Source organism: Neoarius graeffei, chromosome 24 (genome assembly GCF_027579695.1).
Source record: "Neoarius graeffei isolate fNeoGra1 chromosome 24, fNeoGra1.pri, whole genome shotgun sequence".
In the NCBI taxonomy this organism is placed as follows: Eukaryota; Metazoa; Chordata; class Actinopteri; order Siluriformes; family Ariidae; genus Neoarius; species Neoarius graeffei.
Genome location: NC_083592.1, coordinates 58,126,864 through 58,139,566, shown reverse-complemented (window position 1 = coordinate 58,139,566; position 12,703 = coordinate 58,126,864). Strand labels below are relative to the sequence as shown.

At 44.8% G+C, this 12,703-nt stretch overlaps 1 protein-coding gene across 1 annotated transcript in view; it reads right to left on the bottom strand.

Annotated features, from left to right (window-relative positions):
• emid1 (EMI domain containing 1) overlaps positions 1 to 10,346 on the bottom strand; it is a 140,501-nt gene extending 130,155 nt beyond the window's left edge. Inside the window, 1 exon segment of the mRNA XM_060907536.1 lies at positions 9,659 to 10,346. Within this exon segment, the coding sequence (XP_060763519.1) occupies positions 9,659 to 9,828 (170 nt within the window). The 5' untranslated portion in view covers positions 9,829 to 10,346.
• Between the last annotated feature and the right edge of the window lie 2,357 nt (positions 10,347 to 12,703).

The window sequence follows — 12,703 nt, the reverse complement described above, 5'->3', positions numbered from 1 at the left end:
TCCCTCTCAGTCCTGACACTCAGTGGCACCGGCTTGACCACCATCACCCATCTTACCACCCTGCTCATCCTGAGGATTTCCGGCAACCACTCTGAAACCATCCAACTCCAAATCATGAACAACCCCCACGTACCCATCATCCTAGGATTACCCTGGTTATCGCAGCACAACCCCCATCTAAACTGGGCCAATAATGCCATCCTAGGCTGGAGCCATTCCTGCCTAGCTTCCTGCCTTAACTCCGCTCTGCCTCCTGCCAAACCACCGCAGCCTTCAGCCAGCGAGTTTCCCGACCTCTCTCACGTGCCTCTGGAATATCTGGACTTGTTTTCAGCAAGACCCAAGCAGTGTCCCTCCCTCCTCACAGACCCTATGACTGTGGAATCGACCTCCTGCCCGAGACGGTGCCGCCCAAAGGGTGACTCTACTCTCTTTCTCCCATTGAAAGGCAAGTCATGGAGAAGTACATCTCTGAGTCTCTGGCAGCTGGGATCATCCGCCCTTCCTCCTCCCCAGCAGGGGCGGGATTTTTCTTTGTGGAAAAGGACAAGTCGCTCCGCCCCTGCATTGACTATCGAGGTCTCAACACCATCACCATCATGAACCGTTATCCCCTACTGCTCATGTCTACAGCCTTTGAACTACTCCAGGGAGCCAAGATATTCACCAAGTTGGACTTACACAATGCCTACCATCTCGTCAGGATCAGGGAGGGGGACGAGTGGAAGACGGCCTTTAACACCACCACTGGCCACTACGAGTACCTCATGGTCCCTTTCGGCCTGACCAATGTGCCTGCGGTCTTCCAAGCACTCGTCAATGACATCCTAAGGGACTTTCTTAACCTTCATTTTCGTGTACCTGGATGACATCCTGATCTTCTCTCACTCCCTGGATGAACATCGGGTCTACGTCCAGCAGGTCCTCCAGCACCTGCTAGAGAACAAGCTGTTTGTCAAGGCAGAAAAGGGCAAATTCCACCAGAGCTCTGTCTCGTTTCTGGGGTTCATCATCTCCCCGGCTAGGATCCAGATGGACCCCCTCAAGCTTGAGGCAGTGGCAGACTGGTCTACCCCATCCTCGCGATGAGAGCTCCAGCATTTCTTGGGATTCGTTAATTTCTATGGGTGCTTCATCTGTGACTTTAGCATGGTGGCTGGACCTCTCACTGCCTTGACCTCGATTAAGACCAAGTTCAAGGTGGGGGGAGGAAGCAGAGAAAGCCTTCTCCATGCCCAAGCGGAAGTTCACCACAGCACCCATTCTCACCATACCCAATCCGACCAAACAGTTCATCGTGGAGGTTGACTCTTCCAAGTCAGGGGTCAGAGCCATTCTCTCCCAGAGGGCCAGTGATAACAAGGTCCACCCCTGCTCCTTCTTTTCTCACCGGCTGTCTCCTGCTGAATGTAATTACGACATCGGCGACAGAGAATTGTTGGCCATCAAGATAGCCTTGGAGTGGAGGCACTGGCTCGAGGGGTCGGATCTCCCCTTCCTAGTCTGGACCGACCATAAGAACCTGGAGTACCTCAAGTCTGCCAAACATCTCAATTCCTGTCAAGCCCGTTGGTCTCTTCTTCTCCTGGTTCAACTTCACGCTCTCCTACCATCCAGGCTCCAAGAATGGCAAACCTGATGCCCTGTCCAGGATGTTCTCTTCCCACCAAGAGGAGTCCAAGCCACCCGAGACCATCCTTCCTCCACGCTGCCTGGTGGGAGCCACCATTCTAGAGGTTGAGACACTCGTGCAGAAGGCCCTGGAGCAGGACCCTGGTGAAGGTAACTCAAGCAACATACCACCTAACCATCTGTTCCCTGTTCTGTGCGAACCCAGGTGCTGCAGTGGTGTCATGGCTCCAAGTTGGCTTGTCACCCAGGAGCTGCTTGAACCCTGGCACTCGTCCAACAGCGCTTCTGGTGGCTGTCCATCAAGGAAGACGTCCAGGTGTTCGTGGCAGCCTGCTACACATGTGCCCGGAACAAGACAGCTAATCGACCCCCTGCCGGCTTGCTAAGACCCCTCCCAATTCCTCATTGACCCTGGTCTCACATCGCCCTGGACTTCGTCCCAGGACTCCCCAACTCAGGTGGCAACACATGCATCCTCACAGTTATCAACCGTTTCTCTGACAATCCATTTAATCCCTCTGCCCAAGCTTCCCACAGCTAAAGAAACCGCCGAATTACTCATCCTCCATATTTTCCACATACACGGACTCCCCACTGATATCGTCTCCGACCGGGGTCCTCAGTTCACTGCACAGTTCTGGAGGGCCTTCTGCAAACTCTTTGGGGCCTCCTGTAGTCTCTCCTCAGGGTTCCACTCTCAAACCAATGGCCAGGCGGAACCGGCGAACCAAGATTTGGAGGTGGCACTCAGTTGCATGGCATCCAGGGATGCCAGTTCTTGGAGTAAGTACTTACCTTGGGTCAAGCACGCTCATAACACTCTTCCTTCATCTGCCATAGGTCTCTCTCCATTCCAGTGCTCACTAGGGTACCAACCACTACTGTTCCCCAGCCAGGAGGAGGAGGTTGCCATACCCTCAACCTAGATCTTCATATGCCGCTACAGGAGGACGTGGGCAATGGCCTGGAGAAAACTCATTCGCTCCGCCCTAGCATCCAAGAGACAGGCTGACAAACTCTGCTGTAAGGCACCCACCTACCGGGTGGGGCAACGAGTCATGCTCTCCACATGCCACCTGCCACTCAGAACTGTCTCCCACAAGCTGGCTTCCAGGTACCTAGGACCTTTCCTCATCAGCAAGGTAATCAATCCATGTTCCGTCAAACTGGCTTTACCACTCACCATGCAACGTGTTCATCCCACCTTTCACGTATCACATCTTAAACCCCTGGTCTCCAGTCCTTCATAACAATCCAGTGTGTTTAAAATACAATACAAGCTGAAAATAAACTGTATATAAAATACTGTGCAAGAAATAAATGGCTAAAAATAAATATAACCGTACCTAATAGAACAATAATAAAATAGCAACAGAAATACTGTAGGGGCTAAACTACAAAACTAAGAGGGGAAAAAATATGGAAATGAAGGAGGACATAATGTTCCAAGAAAAAAAAAACCCTCAAGATTAAAGCTGTAAATTTCCAAGAAAACACTCTATGATCGGAGATTAAAAAGTAATAAAGCTGTGAGGAAAAAACTTAGAAATTGAGATTAAAGTCATGGATTTATGAGAAACTCTGATATAACGATCACGGCAGATTATCGGCTGCGGTGCATTCTGGGAACTGTAGGTGAAAATCTCTCAGCGCTTTATTTTGTATCGCGCAGTCGAGGAGGAATGACTGCGTTTCCTGTAACTCTCATTGCTTGCCAATTTTTCTGAGTTTGTTTCTTGTAAATTTGTGTCTTTTTGAATATCGGAATTTGAGTTTTCTCCTCACACAATATCCGAGTTTTTTCTGGGAAATTTACAACTTTTATCTGGGGAACTCTGAATTATTATTATTATTATTATTTTTTTTGTCTTGGAATATTACCCCCTACATCACACCTACAAAAGCCCTAAAACACCATCAATTTAACCAGATGTGTTTTCTGTTCAAAGTCCGTATCACTTTGAAAGTGGTGACGTGAAGCAGCACATTTTATTCAAAATAAACCATAACCATGTCTTATTTATGGCCATGAACTAATCGCTAACGTTCCCCGTTAAAATTGGGAGGCAAGGAACATGGACCACAACGTGGCCTAAAACCCGTAAACAACACAGTGGTGTGAAGATCTCAGGACCTCAGGTCACCTCACACACCGCTCCACCTACAGGTCCTGTTTGTGGAGAACTGAGACGTAACTCGAGATCGCGAACAACATCAACACTGCAAGAGCTCGAACCCTGGCTCAAAGGAACCAGCTGTCAGATACCCGACTTGACCCGACACCCCACAGTGAAGGAAAAGCTCCCAGAATGCAATACTCATTAGTGAGGAGTAAAATTCCAGAGGTGCTCCAGCTGTGTGTGTTTGCTAAACACTGTCTGTCCCTGTGAGTCTGAGTGACGGGAGGAGATAAACTCACAGTGAGGAGACCACAGGCGCTCATCCACACCTGTGGACTTCACACACACACACACACACACGGTAAATATTTGATTTGTGTGCAGGATGGAGGTTGGCTCTCAGCCACACACTCGAGCTCTGTTCTCATTTTTCACCGAGATCACAGGCTGGAAATGAGGCGTTTAGCGTTCGTTCTGCCAACTTCCTCTCAAACCAAACGCACACACACGTCTTTAGCAAGACACGAGGTCACTGAGCGTCACCAAACGTCTCTAACGCGTCTACACACACACAAAGTCATCATTTCAGTGTGAAATCTGAACTGAAAGATCCTCGTTCGTCATTTTATACTCGACACCCTCAGCATGAACCAAACGACAAAACTCAAACCCAGTCCTGCATCACGTCCACAATAATGACTAATTTTCAGTGAATATAAGATTCCCAAATCTCTTTTCATCCTGACCCTGAGTTCTGTCGCTCTCTCGTCGTTCTCACTGCTGTGTCTCCTTTAGATCTGTCCAAACTTTCTGGACAAAAAAAAAATCCAAATCGAGTAAAAACAATATTTGTGTGAGATACAGAGACTCTAACAGCCAGGGCCGGTTCTGCCCTAATCTGGACCCGGGTGCAACATCACGCAACCCCTAAAAAAAAACACACACACACACACACACCAGTCTAAATCAGGACAACCATCACATAACTATAACTATAAACATTTTACATCAACTATTTTAACTAAATGGGCTATAATAAATAAGCCTGCAGCCACGGCGGGCTAAAGTAACCATTCAATGACACAACTGAAAGCCTGCAGGAGATAGTCCCTGTGTCCTCGAGTTCTTCTGTTCGTCTACTAAGCCAAGAAGTATATACTCGTTTTGCATTTTCTGCCTCCTTTTTTGTATTTTCGACCCTGCGTTTATTTTCTTTCCTTTTCTGAAAACCCGATTTGTGTCCAGACATTTTGTTCTGCTACCAACGAACTAACTCGTCAGGTCTCGTCTCTCGAGCCCGCGATGATTCCCGTGGGAAGGGCAACAACTGATACATTTTTACAAACAACCAATAAACAGCCAATAGGGAGGTTGCAACGTTCAGGCTCTCCTTTGCTCAGAGACACTCAGTAATGCACTTATTCAGGAGCAGAGAGAACTCTTTATTTTTTATTTTATCTTATTTTTTGGGGCCCCTCTCCACACCAGTCCCGGGTGCAAATGCTACCATTGCTACCCCTCCAGAACCGGCCCTGCTAACACCTGGGCTTTTTTTTTTTTTAACCAATCTGCTGCATCATGTAACAATCGTATAAAACTGTGGTTTTATTTTAACCTGTACTCAAACTATTTCACTGATTGGTCAGAAATATCGGGACAGAATATCCAGAGAACTTGGAGCCGGTGCTCAGCGAACAATGAGATACGGTAATTATATTCAGTAAATAATGACTTTAGTTTCTCTTTTTTGGGGGAAGCCATGGCCTGATGATTAGAGAAACAGCTTTGGGGCCAAAAGGTTGCTGGATTGGTTCCCTGGACCAGCAGGAATGGCTGTAGTGCCCTTGAGCAAGGTGCCGAACCCCCACCTGCTCCGGTGAGAGTGGTGGTGTGCCTGATCAGTCAAAGAAAAACTGATGATGTGATTTTCAATTTGGGCAAGAACCCAGCCATTAGCTTTTCTCTTTTTGTTCTGGACACACGGCAGTGCAGCAGCGCTACGGCTCTGTACTTTGGCTCAAATGCTGCAACGCAAAACAAATGGCAAGTTAGATTCACCTCCTCATATTCAAGTGAGTCGATTCAAAGTCGAATTGCTTTCTCACTCGAGTTCACTCGGAAGTGGGCCGAGAGCATTTGGCTCAGAATCTCGGCGTGTGAAAGCAGACGGGCTCTCTGGATGGTTAATGAGGCTGTTGTTCTTTTCTGGAAGTGAAACCTCTGAACCTTTGAGAGCTCCTTCAAAGGAACGAGGCAGAGAACGCTGCGAGAGTCTGAGTGAAAGAAGGTCCTCAGTCAGTGCTTAAGACAGACAATAGGCACAGTGAGGGTGAGGACGGAGTGAGCTGTGTGTGTGTGTGTGTGTGTGTGTGTGTGTGTGTGTGTGTGTGTGTAAAAGAATCCATAGGAAAGAGGAAGCCGAGTGTCAGACACACAATGCGTGACGGTAAGATGGATGTGAGGTTTGTTTTGTCCGCTGAAGTCTCTTTCTGTGGATGTGAATGGAGACGGTGTCGGTGGGAAAGGATTCTGACTCATCAGTGACGAAGCTGAGCGAAGCTGACGTTAAAAAAAAAATCTCCGAGGTGCTGGAGCATCTGCACATACTTTAACACAGCGCTCGAGACGAGACGAGACAAGACGGATGGAAGAAGTGAGCGAGGGAGCGCACATGTGTCGGCTGCAACTCACAACACTCTGCTAAACAGATAACAGTGAATTATTACAGCTGGGACTAATTATACACACACACACACACACACACACACACACACAAATCTCTGATCTCTCACTGAGCTACAAACTACCAAAAGTACGCCTGATCCAGAAAATCACTTTATTTTATTAATTATTATTTGTTAAACAGGACTTGAGTTAGAACCGACATTTAGAACATCGATATCGTGATGAATGATGAGAAATCACAAGATAGTTTTCTGAGATCTCTTCGGTATCAAGATATCGTTTTATAACTTATTTTTCTTTAAATAATGATTACAGTCTCAGGAAGCAGCTGATGTTTATGTTTAAAAAAAATCTCTGAAAGAATTGAAGATTTACAAAAACAAAAAAATACTAAAAATTAAAGAAAAGAATGCGACGTCTTGGTACCGCTCGGATATTCCTTTAGCATTATGATGTTTAGCGTTATGCTAATCTATTTTTATATGTTTTGACATTGACTTAGTTTATGAACATTCACTTTATAACAGTGTCCGAGCGGCAACAAAACGTCGTGCTCTTTTCCTTCATTTTTAGTTTATTTCTTTCTTGTTTCTTTAAAGAAATAAATGTCAACAAATTCATTTCATTAAAGTCAAAAATTTTAAAGCAACACAGTTTTCCTGGCAGTTTGTTAGCAAACCTTAAGTATCGCGATACATATCATGTATCACAGAAACATCCTCAGACATTGCGATATCATGTTTTTGTCATATCGCCCCACCCCTGGAGTCTGAACCCATAACCTTATAGCAATTATCAGCTGTTAAACGACATCAGGTAGTGGTTTTTTTTAACTTTGTTAAAAAGGACATAATATTTCTTTTCTCAAAGTATTGATGAAACAGTAATGAGTATCTCACTGGAGGTTAAAATCGATTTTCGTGCCAGTCATTTGCTTTCTTGTGTTTTATTGAACTGCAGTTTTGTAGACATTAGAGGAAATTTCATGACCTTTTGCGAGGTGTTTTTTATTGTACTGGTGTAAAAACAGTCCGCTTTCTAAGTAACAATGAGTGCAACATTAAGATGGAACGAAGGATGATTATGTGTTTTCAAATGAAGAAAATAATTACGTTTGTTTGAATGAATGCAGAATGTAAATGATATAAAAAATTCTTAGTGTCTGTTCTGTCGTACTGTACACATCACCTCCAGCATTTCGGGGATTTTTTTGTGACATCAGATCTTTTTGTGGATTTTGAGATTTAGTTTGGCTGAGAATTTTTACCTGGCAACCTGCCAAAAGCTAAAAATAACACCTGAGCAAGTTAAAGTTTCTCCAATATTACAGAAATTATCCTGATTACAAGACACCAGAGTCTGAGGGGATTAAACCCATTTCAACACTGAGGTCTTGCCAAGGAAACCAATCTCTTCATGCAGCAAGATCATTTCACGAGTATGAAGTCATTTTCTTCTCAAATTCACTTTTCAGTTGTTTCTCTGCACCACAGTGTGATGGCGGCGTTCTCACCTACTGAAAGAACCACAGTAACGTGAAGAACACACCACGGTTCTGTTCAAACACACAAGAAAATCAGCTTCTTCACCCGGTCAAGGAGCTTCTCAAGGTCCTAATCAGCACTTTTACAAGTTACGAGATTTAGAGAACACAACACCACTCATATCTTGTTTTCAGGGTGGAAAATATTTGTGTAATTTTACTTCATTACTCGACTTAATTACAATTTTTTCTGACTTAATGATATGCTTTTTCATGCTGTAGATTTAATTTCAACTTTAAAAAGGACTTGTTACACATCTCGAAGGTCTCGTCTCGTCACTGCATCAATAGAAAAGGCTTCTGAGTATTTTATTTATATTTTAAAGCGTCAAAAAAGAAAAAAAAACCCGATGCCTTTATCGTCGTCATCTACTTGAGTCCATGTTCTTGCTTCACACTTTTAACTGAGTGAGATTTTTACACATTATTGAAACTTTCCTGTAAGGATACAGTCATCTCTCAGCATCACTCATTATCTTTGTAACGAAACATGCGATATTTAAAAGTCGTGTAAACCTTAAAGTTACGATATGATAGTATACGATAGACTTTTAAATATCGCATCTGTAACGATACGATATGATTATGATTTATGATCCTCTGATCAATATGGGACTCAGTTTGCTCAGGATCTGCAGCTGACTGAGTGTTAATTTGCAGAATGGTGGTGATGATGATGTTGAGAAAGACGACTTTAATGGCATCTTTAATATCGTTACGGTTAAATCACCTGGTAACTAACATCTGTTTAAAAGTGTGAATTATTATTTAACACACCAGGTGGCTGCCACATCTTCACTTTTTTCTCTTGATATAAAACAGTTTATCACAGAAGAGCAAACATCAGGCTTTCACTCGACGTTTCTGATTCTTAAAGTAACGATCGGTGACATCATCAATTCTGTTATGATGTAATGCAATGAGACGAAATGATTTTTAATATCCTCTCTACAATACATCAGCAATGTTGTTCAGAATCTGGGGTGCCATTAATTCATGATTGATGATGATGATGTAGAGAAAGACTATTTTAAACATATCAGCGTTAGGGTTAAAGCGCCATCTCAAAAGTAAAAATATACTATTTAATTTATTTTTTTTAAATACACAAGGTTGTCAGTGACTTTATTATTATTATTATTATAAAATAAAATTATTATTATTATTATTATTATTATTGATTTATTTATGATAATCATATTCAATATCCAAGAGTTTTATCTGTCTCGTACACAAAGAAAGAGAACAATACTTTGAGGAAAATAAATAAAAATGAAGTGCAGGAGTGAATGTGATGCGGTGGAGGAAGAACAAACACAAACAGTGATGCGCTCAGAAAGCTGAAGCTGCAACTGAAAATGTGGAATCATGTTACTGTTACAGTCAGAGAGTGAATACAGCAATGACGAGATGTAAACACAAACAAACACAAATAAACACAAACAAACCCCTGTTGAAGGAAGTCAGGAAGGAGTTTGTCATTAGCAGCAGTGAATGATGAAATAAGTCTTGTGCATGTTTAAGGAATGTCAGAGTTAAATAGGAATTCATTCCAATCACTGCATTTGAACACAGAGATTGATTGATTGATTGATTGATTGATTTAAAGCCCAGCTCAGGTGTGACAGTGAGGTGTGAGGGTGCGCAAACTTTGATTAAACTCGTCAGTAATCGGTACCTTTTGCTCGGGTCTTTGTGGAGCGAGGTCCCGGTTCGGTAGCTGTACAGTCCGGGCCCCCAGGTCCCCGTGACCCCGCCCACCGAACACACCAGCAGCAGCAGCAGGCGCGTGCAGCCGGAACCGCACCGGGGGCGCGCGGACACCGAGCCTGCTGGGCGCGCGCTCATCACGGAGCCGTCACACACACACACACACACACACTGGCCCACAACACACACACACACACACACACACACTGGCCCACAACACACACACACACACACCCGAAACTATCTCCACACGGAAGCAGCGCGCGCGGATCAGGGTCGGAGCCGATTCTTCTCAGACCGATGACAGATGTTTCTGAGTTGTTGTTGATGTTGTTGTTGATGTTGTTGTTGATGTTGTTGTTGATGATGTCAGTAATAATCAGCAGCTGCGCAAAAAATAAAGAACTAAAATGTGAAAAACTACAGATGAAGAGTGAGTCAGGCTCGAAATCCAGAAGGGCTGCGAGCGCGTCAAAGTTGCTCCGGGTTCCGATCACATCCCCAACTGCAGCTCATTCAGCTCTCATTCAGCTCTCAACCCCAACTGCAGCTCATTCAGCTCTCAACCCCAACTGCAGCTCATTCAGCTCTCAACCCCAACTGCAGCTCACTGACAGAACCGACAACCCGCAGCACATTTATAGCGCCGGGACAGAGAGAGAGAGAGAGAGAGAGAGAGAGAGAGAGAGACTCTTCAGCCAAACCCCATTCCTTCATACAGCTTCCTCTCTCTCTCTCTCTCTCTCTCACACACACACACACACACACACACACCATCTCTCTCTCTCTCTCTCTCTCTCTCTCTCTCTCACACACACACACACACCATCTATATCTATCTCTCTCTCCCTCTCTCTCACACACACACACAGAGCGCACACTCTCCCACTCCCACACTGTGAGATCAGAGCACCACAAACCTGCTGCCATGGCTGTGTTCCAAAAACTGCACGCGACTGCAATAAAGTGCGTCAAAATAGTGCTCTGTGCCGTGGGAGTGACACACACACACACACACACACACACACACACACACACACCATCTCTCTCTCTCTCACACACACACACACACACACACACACACACCATCTCTCTCTCTCTCACACACACACACACACACACCATCTCTCTCTCTCTCTCACACACACACACACACACACACCCCATCTCTCTCTCTCTCTCTCTCTCTCTCTCTCTCTCACACACACACCCCATCTCTCTCTCTCTCTCTCTCTCACACACACACACCATCTCTCTCTCTCTCTCTCTCTCTCTCTCTCTCTCACACACACACACCATCTCTCTCTCTCTTTCTCTCTCTCACACACACACACACACACTGACTGACTGACTGACTAGTTCCAGCCCTGCTGAAGTGACAGTTAAACTCTCCGACCTTCTGCTGTGTTTATTTATTTATATAATTACACATTAATAGCGTTTTATCAGTACAATGATGTGACGTCACAGGAAATAAAATGCAATACGTTTACAAATACACTGTATGTGGACATCCATCCATCCATCCATCCATAGAGGGAGATGGTTAGGAAGGCCGGCAGACTTCAAAGCACTAACTCTTTGTTGTGACATGTCACGTGACATTTACCGTGCACACGAACCCTGTTTGCTATAGAAAAGACTGCATGCGGTGTATTTTTACAGTTTATTGAGAATATTCTAAGAATTTTGGTTTAAAATCAACGTTTTCAAACCGCACCATGCTGATTCTCCTTCAGAACGGGTGAAGATCGGAGTAGTCTCCTCGGAGAATCAACTGACTAAACAAACCAAAACAGATGAATTCAGAACTTGTAGCCCCGGTATGATGGTGTATGAGCGCGCTGGAGACCGGATCCCATCACAGTCCGCATGCGCGCGCGGTGCTGCGGCCGCTCACTCAGACACTGAGTTCCCGCTCCCAGCCTGAGAACAGCGCTGAGTTAGAGTTCCTCATGTTTCAGCAGGAGTTCCTCATGTTTCAGCAGGAGTTCCTGATGCTCAGTGAACTGAGTGCTGATGAAGAGGAGCATGCGCAGCCCGGGCTCGCGCTTCGCTTCCGGGTTTCTTTACATTTCGCTACAAGAGTAAAGTAGCGCGCGGCACGGTGGTGTAGTGGTTAGCGCTGTCGCCTCACAGCAAGAAGGTCCTGGGTTCGAGCCCCGGGGCCGGCGAGGGAGTGCGGAGTTTGCATGTTCTCCCCGTGTCCGCGTGGGTTTCCTCCGGGTGCTCCGGTTTCCCCCACAGTCCAAAGACATGCAGGTTAGGTTAACTGGTGACTCTAAATTGAGCGTAGGTGTGAATGTGAGTGTGAATGGTTGTCTGTGTCTATGTGTCAGCCCTGTGATGACCTGGCGACTTGTCCAGGGTGAACCCCGCCTTTCGCCCGTAGTCAGCTGGGATAGGCTCCAGCTCGCCTGCGACCCTGTAGAACAGGATAAAGCGGCTACAGATAATGAGATGAGACGAGACATGCAGGTTAGGTTAACTGGTGACTCTAAATTAGGGTGACCAGATTTCCCTAGTCTGAAACCGGGACACTTTTGCGCGCGACCATGCTCGTGCACGCACACCTTTTTTTTACGTAAACGTGACACTCAGAGAGGTGCAGAGGTGCTCTTAGCACCTCTTGATAAGCTCACATTTATCAACATCTCACATGAAATAAAACAAAGAGGCATTTTGTTATCTAGTTCAGGGGTTTTCAAAGTGTGGGAGAGTCAGCCCCCCCTCAGAGAGCAAATAAACAACAGCGCCCCGTTGTTGTACACATTTTTATTTTTTTTTCTTTTACACATTTTAAACATCTGTGCTTTTTGAAAACATCTTTTTTACACATTTAAAACATATGAGCTTTATTAAAACATCTTTTTTTTTTACACATTTTAAACATCTGTGCTTTTTTAAAATATCTTTTTTTTACACATTTTAAACATCTGTGCTTTAAAAAAAAAATCTTGTTTTACACATTTTAAACATCTCATAGCATCGTTAGCTAGCACCTCTTGGCAGA